Source organism: Heliconius melpomene, chromosome 12 (genome assembly GCF_056956725.1).
Source record: "Heliconius melpomene rosina isolate 202511_hmr_F chromosome 12, ASM5695672v1, whole genome shotgun sequence".
Classification (NCBI taxonomy): domain Eukaryota; kingdom Metazoa; phylum Arthropoda; class Insecta; order Lepidoptera; family Nymphalidae; genus Heliconius; species Heliconius melpomene.
The window spans coordinates 14791223-14807881 of NC_140400.1; the positions used below are offsets into that span (position 1 = coordinate 14791223).

General features: G+C 30.8%; 3 protein-coding genes across 4 annotated transcripts; 1 reads left to right on the forward strand and 2 right to left on the reverse strand.

Annotated features, from left to right (window-relative positions):
• LOC146534102 (glutathione S-transferase theta-1-like) lies at nucleotides 1-2500 on the reverse strand. Of its 2 annotated transcripts, none has more exons than XM_085194711.1 (5): nucleotides 2257-2500; nucleotides 1975-2062; nucleotides 1745-1895; nucleotides 885-1068; nucleotides 1-406 (listed from the first exon to the last, which is right to left on the reverse strand). In XM_085194711.1, exons 1-5 carry the CDS (start codon nucleotides 2366-2368, stop codon nucleotides 261-263), a joined length of 681 nt encoding a protein of 226 aa, XP_085050837.1. In that variant the 5' UTR covers nucleotides 2369-2500; the 3' UTR covers nucleotides 1-260. The 2 variants fall into 2 exon arrangements, with proteins under 2 accessions (XP_085050837.1, XP_085050838.1); XM_085194712.1 differs by lacking the exon at nucleotides 2257-2500 and adding an exon at nucleotides 2160-2244 and having other exon boundaries at nucleotides 1975-2083.
• Nucleotides 2501-3392: 892 nt separating this feature from the next.
• Nucleotides 3393-14567, forward strand: Usp5 (ubiquitin specific protease 5). The gene is made up of 17 exons (XM_085194565.1): nucleotides 3393-3617; nucleotides 5705-5830; nucleotides 6407-6592; nucleotides 7352-7458; nucleotides 7941-8106; nucleotides 8417-8584; nucleotides 8828-8989; nucleotides 9322-9425; nucleotides 9528-9711; nucleotides 9953-10164; nucleotides 10711-10833; nucleotides 11179-11293; nucleotides 11769-11879; nucleotides 12094-12238; nucleotides 12414-12653; nucleotides 13034-13143; nucleotides 13397-14567. Exons 1-17 carry the CDS (start codon nucleotides 3513-3515, stop codon nucleotides 13457-13459), a joined length of 2427 nt encoding a protein of 808 aa, XP_085050691.1. The 5' UTR covers nucleotides 3393-3512; the 3' UTR covers nucleotides 13460-14567.
• A 610-nt stretch (nucleotides 14568-15177) lies between these two features.
• mRpS18A (mitochondrial ribosomal protein S18A) lies at nucleotides 15178-16604 on the reverse strand. Its single transcript, XM_085194567.1, has 3 exons — nucleotides 16443-16604; nucleotides 16077-16367; nucleotides 15178-15379 (listed from the first exon to the last, which is right to left on the reverse strand). The coding sequence occupies exons 1-3, from the start codon at nucleotides 16543-16545 to the stop codon at nucleotides 15237-15239; spliced, it is 537 nt and encodes a 178-aa protein (XP_085050693.1). The 5' UTR covers nucleotides 16546-16604; the 3' UTR covers nucleotides 15178-15236.
• Between the last annotated feature and the right edge of the window lie 55 nt (nucleotides 16605-16659).

Here is a 16659-nt window from a genome sequence, read left to right on the forward strand (position 1 = left end):
TTTAATAAAGTAAAAAATATATTTATTATTATACAAAGAAAAATAAAAAATATGTAATCTTACATTCTTCTCACCGAAACTGTAATAAGTATTAAAATGTATAAAAAAATAACAAAGTATTATTATTTTTATTTTAAGCTGCCCTATGCCATATTCCATTTTTTTTTTTTGCTTACGTTGTATTCCACATATGCCCAAAAATAATGAATCATTTTGTGCTGAGTGGTACTCAACAACACTCAATGGCACGAATTTTTTTTTTACAATTTCGCCTTCTTGTTCTTATTAATTATTTTGTTGACTGTAACATGAGCTTCGTCGTAAATTGGGTTAAAATGATTTTTCACTTTCTTCCACCAAACCGAAATACCACTGAAATGGTCTGCTGGGTCATATCCAGCCATTCCTAGAAAGAATATAATTAAAATAATATATACAAGTGTAACTTTTCTGTTCTAATGTATAAATATCAGGAATATTTTTTTTATAGTTATTAGTTTTTAATCATGTAAAATGTTTAAGACTATTTTTTTATTTTTTTTTAGCTTCACACTTTTTCATGTATGGTAGAAGGAACCTGCAATTAAAACATATCATTCTGCACTTTCTGTCTCATTTTTAAGACATTAAGTGGCAAAACTTAATGCCATGCTCTATTCAAAATTAATTCATCTACTACACGGGGAATCAAAAATATTTATAAATATAATCATTCCCCAAAATCGAAAATGAACCCAAAACAATCTTGTTTAAGATGGTATGCTTTGCCACTGCAACATGATGAACAATTTTAGTTGTTGCTTAGTTTGCAATTATATGAGGTTTTATTAATTTTTCTGTTATAAGCAGCTTAAGATTTTAGAGCTATATGAAAAAATAAATACTTGGCTGTTCCAATTCACAAGCAGCAAACAGATCGGCCACAGTAATTGTATTGCCAGCTATGAATTCTGTACCATTGTTTAACCACTTAGTTTCAAATACATTTAATGCTGACACCATTCGCTGTTCATATCCTTGTCTAGTTTTTGCATCTGGTTGTTTACCAGTGAAAATAGGGTCCAAGTACTAAAAGAAAATGACAAGACATAAGTTTCTAAGGTTTGTAAGGTACATAGTATTGTTAAAGAGTATCATTAGATTTATTTTATAAAAAGTAGCTTCAAACTTTTTCCCATATAGAAGAGTAGACTGCAAACCTCTAGTCAAGACACTCAATTCTACATTTTCCATCCATATTTGAGCAGAGGCGTAGTGAGAGGGCCCGGGCAAACTTTGCTACTTTGCCAAGGCACATGTTAAGCTCGCTACTCCACTGTCTCTGAGACATTAAGTGTTGATTGATGGATTGTAACACCAATCACAAGATAATCTTTAATCAAATAATACACTATTATTTATAAACTAATTCTTCAACACTATTCTAATATATTAATATATTTTTCTTTATACATAAAATTAGGGGCAAATTATTGATTATTCTTGATATTTGTTATGATGTAACCAGCTACAACCAAGGTGCTGTAGAAGCTGTTATAGTGTAGAAAAACAGTTTCTTACTATAAACATCATGGTTGTGAGTTAAATTCCCACTTGGAGAAATGAATTGCTTGGGAATGAAACAGTGTCTCAAATTGGGCTGTGAGTGAGGAATGGACTGTCTCAACACTAGGCTCCTTCTATCTACCCTGCTATGTGTAGGTTACAGCATGAAGATAAAAAAAATTTTGTAATTTAATCATACCGTGGCCCTGAAAAACATAGCACAATGCAGTCGCAAGCCTATATGCTGCCACTCCAAAAATTCTTCTACTTGGGCTTGTTGCTTACTATCCTTAGGATACAAACTTGCAGGTATTATATTTTCCCTAGCTAGGTACTTTACAATGGCAACACTAAAATCAAATAAATATTTATTTAGAATATCATAATATTTCTTCTCAACATTTTTGTATTGTTTATAATAAAACAAACCTTTCACTCAAAACAAAGCCATCATGTTCAATAACAGGCACTTTTTGAAGCCTATTAAGTGCTGTGAATTCCTCTGAAAAATGTTCTCCTGTAAACAAAAAAAATATACCTACGTCAAAACTTTTCAGTATTAACTGTTAAGCAAACATTAAATAAATATTAAAATATTTGTCACCAGTACCTACTATAATTAATCGATATATTAAGAAGTTCGTTGTATGTTCCAATAGTTATTAATAGAATACACTTAATCATTTATTATTTTCATTGTTCATTTATTACCTTTTCGTAAGTCAACAAGTTTTGATTCAAAATTACATTTCGCCGTGTTTAGTAAAATGTACAGCGTCCTGGATGGTTGTGACATCAAATCGTAATATAATCTCAGAACCATTATTGAGTATTATAAGATTTACTTATGCTTACTTAAGTAATTAAAAGTATAGACCAAAGTTCAAAAAGTAAATAAGAAAACTTTGTTTGATAACATTTGACATTTGATCCTGATAACCAAACGTAGTGTTGTTACTAGGACATGTCATATGAACCATAATAATCATAAAAAATAACACAAAATAAACATACAAAATATTTTAATTATTATAAATCATTTTCAACGACGTATAATTATTTTTATTGATTTTAGCCTCCTAAACTAAAACATAATATTTTTTTCTTTTGATATTACATAAAAATATTAAATTACAAAATTATTAATACGTATTGCTAGTAACACCAACAACTATATCACTGATAGTGATGTCCTTTTAAAATCGATATTTTAGTCAATTTAATATAGACATGTTTTGATTTATAAGCCATATCAAGTAATTTGAAGGCATTGTTAGCTGTTGAAACTAAACAAAATATTTAAAAAATATAAAGTAAGAAAAAGAATTTAAAAAAACTCGTGCAAAAATAAATTGTGTACGAAGATATACGAAACAAATATAGAGATAATATCACACTACAACATTATGCGCGTAAAAGTCGTTAAAGAATTAGCGTTTATTTCTGGCATGGTAGTTCAGTTCTCTAATTATCACTTCACTAATGTTACGTTATATGAAGAACACACAAAGGAGTTTGTACGTTAAAAAAGGGACAAAATTAAACAATAGGAGAATGCTTGATTGAAAAGATACGTATAAAATAATTTGTAGCATATTATATTAGCTACGTAAATATGATTATATTAAAGTGAATGATTAGTCAGACTATTATACATTAATAAATATAACAAAAAATATTTCCAGATTAATATAGATTTTTTTATATTTCATCATACTTTTTATGTTTCATAAACTCTAAGATTTATATTCTTGATTCATTTACTTATTCAGTTTTTTTTTTGGAAATATCGATTACTATAAATAATTGACATTTGTCATGTTGTTTTATGTATCGAAATAATATTTATGTTCCCGTCGCAAGAACGTCACTAAGTATAAATTTAGATAGTAGATCGACGCCGCAGAACTATATTTATTCAATAAAATATAAACCAAAACTATTTTTTGTGAAATAGTATCACCAGGATGGCTTCATTAGATCTCCTTACTCCACATTTATCTAAAATTAAAATACCAACTTCCCAGCAGTTGGTCTACAAGGATGAGTGTGTATATTCTTTTGACAATCCGGTGAGTTGCATTTTGTTTCTAACCTCTAGATCTAGGATAAAATAAAGATTATTGATAAATATAAGAGATTAAATAAGGTATAAAATTTCTACTGTAGTATAAATTAAACTTAACCTATCAAAAAAACTAAAGACATACTTTCTGTTTTATAATTTATAAAAAATCGATTTGATTTAACAAAATCAATTTAGTTTACAATAAAAAGACGATAAATTTTACTCTCAATTTTACTGCAGACAATGAATAATTTCAAAATATATTACTAACATTTAAATTCTTTTCACATTCTATTATAAGAATGTTCTGATATGAAGCAATTTACAACCTATTTTGGGACAATTACATTTTCTTTAAAATATCTTGTGTTCATAAAATTCTTAACAGCTTGATACACATTTGCTACTATGTTAAAAAATGATGTTTTAGTGCCATGCATGGAAAAAGAGCACATTATTAGTGACAAAAATGTATCAAACATAACTGGTGTCCAAAATACTATGTTATATAAAAGTTCTCTAGTTACATATGTCTTAGCATTAGGTCTATTCACTTGCATTATATGAATTTTGGTTAGAATCACTACAGATATTGTTATTGGAACAAAATAGCTTAGAAAAGCAAGTGCAAACATATATACAAGCAAACTCTTATTGTCAGTAAAACAAATTTTCATGCACTTCTCATCTATTTTTGGCCTTCTAAATGATTTAGTAACATTTGTAAATTCAAAATCTGAATTATTATTGAAATTTCTAAGAACACTCAGCACATTACTGAGAATAGTGTCTAATTGTCTTGTCTCATTTGTATCTAACTGATCGTTTTCTATTATTTCTAAATAGTTTAATGGAGCTGGTATATATTTAAGTAATTCTTCAGATTCTGTTGTATTAAGCCATGTACTATTGAAGTAACAGGATTCCTTTGTTACATCTAACATTGACATACAAGTGCCTTCTAAACTCCTTGCTTCACCTAAAGACATCTCTTTAACATTCATAGGATACATAAAGAGAGTTATTAAGATTGGTATAATCCATTGCAAAACAATTGTAATGAACGATGAATATTTTTTCCAAAAATCTGTTACCCTACTGAATTTTATGTGTTTCACTTCAGTAACATTTCTAGAAGTTTCACCAATTTCTTGAACTATATCTTCTTCATTTTTTTTCTTAACATCCCATAGCATTTTGTAGTGCATATAATTATCTATGATAAGTCCTAAGAAGCTGTTTACCAAAGAAACCACATAGGGCCCATAGCTTAGTAGAAGAGATGCAAAACCACATTTCACATTTATGTTTTTTATTACACTCGAACTTATTTCAGCCATTCTTAGATCTACTCCATCCATCTCTACATTACCAGGCTTGGTAGAGAATATAGCACGACACATAAATGTTACACCTACACACATAAGTAAAATATTCTCAGACAAAAGTATATTAGCAAACTTATTTTTAGTCGACATCCAGCTTTTTAAATTTAGTAAGCTTATTCCAAAACCACATAAAATGAGGAATATTCCTAAATATAAGTCAATAGTCTTAACCATTTTGCTGTTCTGTTCCAACTGACTGTGTATACAGATTTGAACCCCTATGATTTTGCACGAGTCCCTATGGCAATATATTATCAGTATGCAAATTATAGGGGCTTTTTAAGGTCTTATCATTACATATTATAGCTTTGAAATAGCTTTTTTTATGTTTAGTAGTTTTCACTAATTTGTTTGAATAAAAACTTGAATATTTCCTCTTAAATTCCTCTTTAAATAAATTGAATAAAGAAATCACTTGTACTGAAAATAGAAACTTTGAATAATTAATGATTTTTTTTTTATTTTAACCCCAAACCATTAGTTTATCTCTTTAAATTATAAGACCAAATTATGTTAAGTATTTTTAAAACTAACTCTACACTGGCGCAATGTCCCATTTGACGATACAGTGTTGATTTCCATAAAAATGGTTATAAAGTGTAAGTGTAAAATTGAGTGTCAACACTATGTTATATTTCAAAAAAAAATAATCTCATAATCTCTTTTATATTATATTTTGTAATATTGCTATAAATTTTTTCAGGAGTCAGAAACTGGTCTCTATGTTTCACTAACCTCTTTTCTTGGTTTTGGTCGTAATTATGTGGAACAGTACTTCCAAAAGACAGGCAATGCTGTCTTCCTACATATATTTAGAGAGAAGAAACCTGTAAGTATAAAATTATTTGATTGTATTTTATATTATTATTTTTTTACATATAATATTGTCATCTTAGTGTGTAATCCTGCATAATCTGTTTTTTGTCATTATATATTCTCACTTTTATATATATAAGTAAAAAAATTACCTTAATTTTATTTCATATAGTAGAGAATACAACCCAAAATCCTAATTGTAAAAACCTACTGTTTATATATGTACCTCTACTCACAGATAAAAACGTTTTTTTGTCTGTTCTCTTACATTCTAAGCTAACGAAACTTACAAGTAATGATATTATTATTTAAGAATTTTACATATTTTTTTAATGTTTTTCAAAGTATTAATCACACTTATGTGACTAATTTGTAGCCGTATGTGAACCCGCACATTAAAAATTGAATTCCCCCTTAGGAGAATGAATTAATACTCATTTCTCGCTCACAAAACAAGCGTGTTGAGTTCCGTCACTCAACATGCAATGTCTCGAAAACTCGACACAAGTGCTGAACGGAATGTCTTAGAACTTCGTCCCCTATTTTATATAATTTTATTTCCTCATTTATTTCATCCTATTCTGTATAGATTCCAGAACCAGAAAAAACCGGTGATGGTCCAGAAAAAAAAATCACTCGTTTAGCGATCGGCGTAGAGGGCGGCTTCGACCCGGACTGTAACAAAACTAAATATACGTACACGGATCATTATAATGTCGTCGTTTTACCTGGTTTCCAATCTTATCCGTGGCCTAACGATGGCTTACCTGAAATTGTGAGTATACAGAGTGTTTTTGTCATCACCACTTTAAATAAAACCACAGGTTTAACTACTCTATAAAAGCCTAATACATTTAAAACAAAAGTGTTTTTTCTAACAAAATAATTAATAAAATTATCATTGAAAAATAAAACACCGTTTGTTAAGAATGTCGCACGCAGCATAAACCTATCAAAGGGACCCCGCCGCACAAGCTTCATTCACGAAATCGATTCGTGGTATTGGCGATAAAGCTTAAAGTTGTTTAACTTTTAGTAGTATTTTTGTAGTAAGTGTTTACGTTATTATTATCCATTCCTAAATACGTCACAAGAAATACAGTATGAATAAACATTGCGAAATGAAAAAAAATCCTACATCTAAACTGTTGAGGTATCTTGATTAATTTCTTTAGGTAGGTTTAGGTATGGGTTTGAAATATTTTACCCTATATGCTGTTCCCGTAAAAGAAGCGCAGACGCTTCCATCCTCCTGTATAATTTTGTATTAAAATGTATGTCAGCTTCACACTGTATCCCGCATACAGCAGGGTAGGAGAGGGAACTTAGTGTTACGACACTCTGTTCCCCACTTTCCGCCTGTCTCTGGAGGTTTTGAGTGTTGAATAGAGGAACAACGCCGGGTTTTTTACCGTGGTGCCAGAACAAATTTTTTTATAAATAATAATTCAATCCCCCGAGTTGGAATCGAACTGAACCCACAACCGCATGCGCTACTACGGCCTTAAATATTAATTATAATGAAATATTTAAGATCAAAAAATCGGTACAAGGTGTTCTGGAAGCAGAGTCGCCTTTCAAAGTAGCTGAGATGGAAGCTCTGAGTGGAACGTGGGATGGCGAGAAACGTGAAGTATCTGTGTAAGTCGACTAAAGTCAATATATTACTGTAAATATACTTTAACTTTCAAGCTTATAAATAATAATTTAAACTTAATGTTACTCATGATCAATTCATAAATATTTTTCTTGTAATTTTAATTAACTAGAATTTTAAAGTGTTATTCCACTTAGAAAAAAAGAACACCAAGTATACCATAATTATATTCTCATTAAGTTATGTTGACATTATTATACATTTGTTACAACTTATTTATTTTCCCGCACTTCACTTATTATAGGGCGGGGTTAGATTGTGTTCTTACTTTGAAGTGAGTTTGTAATTCTTTTCGTTAATAATTTTGTTTCTCTGTTGCTTAATTTAGTGCTAAACAGTTGCCTAAGTAATACAACAAAGTTACAAATTAATGTTTATTTTTACTTTATAAATTTAAAAACATATGTTTTATTTAAAATTTGTATTTGCTGTAAGTTCTACTCTATTCTATTTTATGTTTCAACAGTCACGCAGTAATTCTAAATCAATTAGACAATGGTGTCAAAATACCCCCAACGGGTTGGAAATGTGCAAAGTGTGATCTGACAAACAATTTGTGGCTAAATCTGACGGACGGCTCAATACTGTGTGGGAGACGCTTCTTTGATGGTTCTGGAGGGAATGATCATGCTGTAAGTTGGTTTTTTATAATTTTTTTTGTAATGTTATAAGGTTTTTTTACTATTGTGTTTAGGGGGTTACTGATAATATTGCGCTTTCTATACCTACTTGTTTTGACAATTAAACAATAATAATATTAATATTATATATTATTCATATTATATATTATTCATATCCCCATTATTTACTTACTTTGTCGAACTTCATTGAGAAGAAAACGCATATTATTTACAATAAATAAAGTTTGCCCCAACTAGAAATGAATCTGTAATCCAACATTATTTAACATAAATAAATAATATTACTTTCCTCAATCCCCAGGTGGAACACTACCGTCAAACTGGATATCCGTTGGCAGTCAAACTGGGTACAATAACAGCTGATGGCAAGGGCGATGTGTATTCTTATGTGGAAGACGACATGATGGAAGATCCTTATCTGGCAGATCATTTAAAGCATTTTGGCATCAATGTACAACAGTTGGAGAAGGTACTCTTTTTTTTAATGTGACGCTGTATTCCGCATAGTGAGCAGAGGAAATCTTGTGTAAAACACTCCATTCCTCACTTTACACTGAATTTTTGAAGCATTGCTTATTGAGGGGCAGAATTCAACGCCGATTACAGTCACACGCTTGTGCTATTGAGCAATGACTGCTGCTAGCCGGATAAGCATTAAAAAGCTTTGAAAGTTTGTTTATAATTACGTTATTTCTAATTTACCACTCAACAGACAGACAAATCAATGGTAGAACTGGAGCTGGAGCTGAACCGTCGTAGCGGAGAGTGGAGTGCCCTTCAGGAGTCTGGTACAGCCCTACGCCCACTACATGGACCGAGATTGACTGGCCTGAATAATTTGGGGAACTCCTGTTATGTCAATAGTGTTGTGCAGGTACGATTGTATCCATATTATGTATGTTAAGACACTCCGTTCTCTATACACCACACAGTTTGCGACCCATTGCGTGATGAGAAGTTGAGATCAGTGCCTGAGATTTGCGATAAAAGTGTAGGTTTAAGGGCCTCTTTAAATATACATTAACTCTCACATACACATTCGAGTTCTTCTCGAAAACGACACCAAATTCTATAGAAAGGCCGAGATCATTTAGTGAACTATAGAGCGATCTCTCTTACATCTTACATACTTCTACCACGTAACAGTTAACAAAACGTATCGTCTTTCATAAAAAAATATATTCCAACATGTTTTATTGCTTTCAGGTGCTGTTCAGGATGCCTGATTTCGTACGGCGTTATGTGGAAGGGGCGCCGGAAATATTTTCCATGTTCCCGGAAGATCCGGCCAATGATTTTGATGTACAGACGTAAGTTATTTTTCTTATTTTTAATAGTATAGAATTCCAATGTATAATTTCATTTTGGCTATAATAAATTTAAACAATTTTTTTTTTCATTGTTTTAAATAGTGCCAAACTCGGTGTAGGCCTAGTGTCCGGTCGGTACTCGTTCCCGGCCGAAGCGGATGGCTGGCAGGCGGGAGTGTCTCCTCACATGTACCGACGTGTGGTCGCCAAGGGACATGCAGAATTTTCCACCAAAAGACAACAGGATGCAAATGAGTTTTATTTGCATTTGCTTAATCTTATTGAGGTTAGTTTTGTTTGAAAGTAAATAGTGATAAGTTAAAGAAATGTGTACATTTTTTTTCGTCTTGGTTGAATATAAAGGTGATAAATTATAAGAAATATGGTGATTTTTTGTCTCAAGTGTAATTACTAATTACAAAAAGACTATGAGTTAATTATTTGATAAGATTGATATTTTTGTGGAATTTTTTACTTAACGAAATTATACTCTAAGCTCTCTGCTATGCACATTATTCATATTCCAGCGCCACAGTCGTCATAAAAGCAATCCCGCGGAATGTCTCCGTTTTGCAGTAGAAGAACGCGTGCAATGTACAGAGTCCCTCGGAGTTAGATACACGGCGCGCGCCGAACAACACTTGCCGCTGCCGGTGCCGGTGGCCGCCGCAGACAACGACGCTGCTGTGCGCGAGTACGAGAGACGGAGGGCTGAGGCGGAGAATGTTGGACAGAGGATGTATGTTTTTTGCTGTATACAACACACACACACGCTCACACACGCATGCACAAACACACACGCCTTTACTTTAGAATTTACTTTTTAGTTTTATGTTAGTATTAAATTTATCTATATACATAATTTTTGTTTCTTTTTCTATAAATTTTGTATTGTAAAGTGTAAATTTATTTTATTTTATTTTGTTTCCATAACAAATGTATAAAGTCTTATGAAAGCGCGCGTCCTCCTCTTACAAGTACTAGTACCTCATACAAGTAACTTACTAGGCTGATCTCATTACTTTCGAAGTAGCTAAATATGTGAAACTGAAATGAATAATTATATTTTTATATCACTATCAACACACATCAATATTGGTCATGTCACTATTACTGTCTGTCAACTATGTAAAATGTCATTATGTCATTTATATATTATACCTTCACAGTTGTTGTTCACTCTAATCTCAGAATCACAAAATATATAGAAAATTAAGAAAAAGGCATACTTGTTCATAAAAAAAATATATTTAATATTATTTATCTAGCATTATTTTGATTTTAGAGATCCATCTCAAGTGGTGCGTCCTCACATCCCATTCCAAGCGTGTCTAGATAGCTTCATGAAGGAGGAAGTCGTAGAACAGTTCTATAGTTCAGCTCTAAATAAGAAAGTTACCGCACGAAAGTAAGTAGAGTAAATTTTTTATAAAAAATATCTTAAAACTTTGTTATTTGTGGGCGATGAGCATTGAGAAAAAATATAAAAAGATGTACATATGAATTAATAATTCAAAAAGATTAATATTTTTTAAAATATCGATATTATAAAAAATATATTTTTTTAGTTTAATTTATTATTAAGAATATTCGAAAAATCTATTTTGAGAGTATGATTTGGTAGTGTGATCTCAAATTGCATTAAAAAAAATATTTTTGGCACAACATTTAAAAAAAACTTGTCAATACCAATCCTTTTTGCCTCTTTTTTTTACATATTTAATATTTTTTTCCTCTCTTTTTTTTATAACAGAATAACTCGTCTCGCGACTTTCCCTGACTATTTAATGATTCAGCTAAAGAAATTTACCATTAAGGAAGATTGGACTCCTGCTAAGTTGGACGTGGCTGTTGATATGCCTTGGGAGGTTTGTATTTAGAAAGTTGATATTCTTTCTCACAAAGTTTCTCTCTTTCTCGCTTTTTTATTTCAATTTAATTTTTGTAGCGAAGGCTTTCCCATATAAATGTTGTAGGAGCTAGGCTATATTAAGCCTGACTCTATGATAAAAATGATAAAAAGGCTTGCAAATTAATTAAAAATATTTTTTTTTTTATATAGGGACACAGTGTGAAACTGAAGAAAAATCGTTTACTTTGTACATGCATATATTATGCATACCTTTTGCCTGAAACTAGATGTAAATGATTATAGATTTATATATAACTGTATTAGTCAGTTACTCATTCAAGTTGATGCTATGCTTATTTAATTTAAAATCACATTATTGGTTAAGATTAACTCTGAATACTTTTTATTCAAACATCGTGATAAAACACTCTTTTTTCTTTCATTTATTATAATAACATCTAAAATATTTTTTATACTGTCATAATATTCAGGTAGATTTAAGCTGTCTCCGAGGCAGAGGTGTTCAGCCTGATGAAGCCCTTCTACCTGATACAGCAGACACACCAGCACCAGTTTACAATGAGGATTGGATGGCTAAGCTTGTGAGTTTTCATTATGCAATTACATTTTCTTTCTATACTGACATCGATAATATTATATGTATATATAACAGTTGAAAAGTTTGTTTTGAATGTTCAATTTTAAAAAATAGTCTTATTTGAGACCACTTTAATTATTTCGATATTACGTATAGTACCTGCGGTCAGAGTTACTTCAGATACTTAATACTTAACTATAATAACTTTTATATTGCAGTTAGACATGGGTTTCCCAATCGAAGCATGCAAGAAGTCCCTCTACTACACAAACAACTCAAGCATGGAGGCGGCGTCCAACTGGCTTATGGAGCATATGACTGATTGGGACTTTGAGAATAAGTTTGAACCACCCGGTACACAAGGTGACAATAATAATAACCCTTTATTTTGATGGATATGTATAACTAGTAAAAATTATCATTACATGTACAATGTAGATATATTCAAAACATATTGGTAAATTTTAAAAATAACTTATAAGTTTAGAAAAATATTTAAAGTTTATAATTTATATACTAGCCAATCATTTCCCCACAGCCGCACAAGCATCAGCACCAGTGGACGAAGCGACTCTTCAACAAATAACTAGTATGGGGTTCACATCCGCTCAAGCGGTTAAAGCGTTAAGGGCGACCAATGGCGACGTAGCAAGAGCACTAGACTGGATATTTAGTCACGCTGACCAACTGGATGCAGATGATGCCTCAACCGCGAACGAGTGTGAGCCCGCTTCTACTGCGGCCGACCGTGGCTTGGGATGTAGGGATGGGCCTGAGAGTAAGTTTTTAGAAGCATTAAACTATTTTTCCTAGTCTATTTAAATCAATTACTTAGGGATCTGAAACCAATATGGTGTAGTGAAACCAAGTGAGACCGCATCTGACTGCGCGATGGTTGTGAGTTCGATTCCCACACGAGGATTATTTTTATTTCCTCGCTCAGATAGGATAAAGCACGGCGTTTGATTATGCCACGCGTCACGCATAATCTTGAAATCAGGCGGAAAATGGAGAACGGAGTGTCATGACACTAGGTTCACTCTGCCTATTGTCGTATTTAAAACTGAAAACAAAATTTTAGGAATATAGCTCTTTTTATATATATTTCTTCTTTCTTCAATTTTTGATCGATTTATTATGTTTACAATGTGATTTCAGAATATAAATTAGTAGCGTTCATCTCCCACATGGGCACGTCGACGATGGTCGGCCACTACGTTTGCCACATACTGCATGAGGGACGGTGGATCATATTTAATGACAATAAGGTATATACCTCATTTTATATTATTTACTTGTGTTATTTTACCTTTATGATTATTAATAAATAATTAACAGTTTTGTTAAACAGTTTACATGTTTTAATTATTTAATATTTGTAGCATACACTACCTTTATAAGAATTTAATTTGTAGATTACCTATAAGAAATCATTTTTTTTATTACATAACAATATGTTTTTTATATTATATGTAATTATTCCTGTTTATTAATAATAAAATAAAATATTTTTGTTGCCAGGTTGCTCTCTCAGAAAACCCCCCAAAAGACCTTGGTTATTTATATCTATATGAAAGGCTGTGATGTCCGTCGTGTCATACAACACCAAAAACAAAGAGTCAGTGTCTGAGACTGCGATAATTTTTTAAGGTCTACCTTATTGTAGTACTCGACGAGTGGTGGTCGCACCAAAGTTAGCTGTAGATGGCTGCACAGATTTGATTTTAGGATTTTTTCTTACTTTTCATTATTTACCTCCCAAGTGTATAATGAGCAAAAGACGGCCATGACTCGTCGACCATACCATATGTTTATATGAATGTTTTATTTTCTATATATCATGTTTTAATAATGTGTACTTTTAATCTTAGATTGTATGTTTTGGCATATCTAATTTAATTTGTGATAAAAAAATGAATTTAGTGAGAATTTTATGCTGACAATGGTTTTTAAAAAATTATAAAATTTTTATAAAAAATTTGTAACAATAATTGAGTATGTATTGAAAATTCGTTTTTTTTTATTCCTCAACATACTGTCGCTTCTCTTTTAATATTATTATAAACTTAATTTTGTAATTAACACAAAACAATTAATTTCTAAGTTGCATTACTATTTGAATTGATCATATGTACCAAAATAATAGATATAGTTAATTGTCTATTTAAACTTTCATTTTTAAATATTACCAATATGTTCTAATATTTAATGGAATTAGTTGGATCACAAAAAAATATATGATATGTTTAAAGTAAATATGATCTTAGACTTTACTTATAGATTGAAAATAAAAACCATATTCAAGAAAACGATGATCTCGATTTTAGTATATTTTCATTATTTCACAAATAATTGTTACTAAATTTATTTGGGTTCAAAAAATTTTTTGCGTTCAATCATACATGATTTGTTACGTATTTATATCTCATTATATATAGATTTCATTTAAAATTATACAAATTGGTTATCCATGAAGTTTCTAGCGGACATTATAATTAAAAAGTAAAAAACTAACTTTAAGTGTTTTGCTAAAATTCAGTGTTGCTAAAATATATCGTATTATATTGTTAGACCTAATATTGTGAGATTGTAATGTATTATGAATACTGTAAATGTTTGAAATTGATGTCTAATATGGAATTATTCTAGTGAATTTAAATGAATAGACAACGAAATAAAATATGCAATTATATTTATTTGTTTTATTTTCATATTTTAATATAGTCGTGGAAGCGCATCGGAGGACGACCGTGTATTCTATTACCACTCGGGGGCATTAATTATTTCATTAACTTGCTTTGGTTACAGGACAAAAAGAGCCGAGTTGAGCTCCGCCGTTATCAGCTAATCATATTTTTTTTTAGTGCAAGAACATAATTATTTTAACCTTTATTCATTAAGAGAATGCAAAACTTATATTTATTATGTCTTTGAATTTAAATAAATAGTTTATTTCATTTCTCTGCTCTGGTGTCAAGGCAAAGCTGAGCATTGAGTCCTGCCACTCAACAAGCAGATAGGCCATCAAAACACTCCCCTTGATAAAACCAGTAGAGAATACACAATGAGGAGACGTCTCTACACAAAGCCAAAATGTCAAGCCATGGGACACAGATCATGGGATCCCCAAGGATTTGAATGGCTCTATGTTGAATGTGATCAAATAGTTCAAGATGATACTGGGATGCAACAGAATATAGAGATGAGAACAGTACTCCATGTAAATAACATATAAAAAGCAAGTTTTACAAAAGAAGTTTTCAATTTTCTTAAAGCAGGTTTTATTTTAAAAACAAAACTAAATCTATTTATAAGATTTATTATTTAATTATCTACATTTCAAACTTATTATTATTAAATTTTATCTCTTAAATCTATCAGTAGGTTTTGGTATATATTTCATAAATATTGTTTTCTCATCAAAGTATGTATTAAATTTCTTAGGGCCAAATCTCTGCTTAGGATCCTTTTTACAGTAAGATGGAGTCAAATTTATCATCAAACCTAAAAAGAAAAAATTTATATTAAATTCAACTGAATTAGTTTCATAATTACGTTAATTAGTAATTAAAGAGATAAAGGGGAAGTATGTAGAGAGGCACTTTATTCTGTATGAGAATATTACTTTTTTTAAATACAAAAATTTTTAAAATGTTTAGATTTCTAGATTGTAAATATATAAATAGATTAATAAATAAAGTAGAATATTTTATATAATGAGAAGAAAACAATAATGTTAATGTCCAAAAGGGTTGTTTTAGTTATATTGACCTAAAAGTATTAACATAAATAATTTTCTTTCAAGTATCTAAAAAAATATATACTTAAAAGGTGTTGGCTTATTAAATTAAATCAGCTTTACACAGTATCCCACACACAGCAGAGTAGACAGAGAAATGGAATTATAAATTTAAATCAATATTCCATTTTCTCAAGTGAGGATAACCACAACCAGTCATGTTTACAGTCACACTTTATATCCCTATGCCACAACTGGTTTATTAAATGTTTCTATCTAATAACATGCTGGATTGTGATATTGTACTGCATTTCTTTTTCTACACCCTGGTAGACAGTACTGCACTGAGCGCTGGTACTCAAAAATGTTTACACACTAGGTTTTCTCTACTTACCACAGGATAGTAAACATATACATAAATCGAGAAGTTAAAAATCCTATAAAATAATTAGTGAAACTAACCTGCTTTCTGAGCCATTGTGACCATTTTACCAATTTTCTTCTGCTGTCGACGACACAGCTTTGTTATACGGCGAGGCAACATGCACCCATCCGATCGTACAAACTGGCTAAGGATCAAAACATCAGTGTGTTTTACATTTAGCTTTAAAGCGCACATATAGCAGGTTTGACAGTTTTCTCCATCATGAGCCAAGTCTATAAAGTTTTCAGCGCGTACTAAATATTGTGAACGCGGAGAAGGAACATCTATTCCTTCTACCACCAGCGTTGTGCCTTCTTTATGTTCGCGAACTGTAAAATATAATTTGTCTTAGTGAAAGATTTTAAGGTTATGTTACACTTTCAATATTATAGTGTATTACATACGTTCTTTGAGATTTAATTGTTTAGTTGTTGATATTGAACGTACAGAAGATGAAACTATCGATTGTTTTATTATAGATTGTCCTAACCGCGTTAAAATAGACATTTTTAGTTATGTGTACTGAATTTCCTATTAGCAATCTGTCATTGTCAAAAGTCAAAATAAAATATTATATATGGCCATATAGCGTAGACTATAATATTATACAGAGAATAAAAA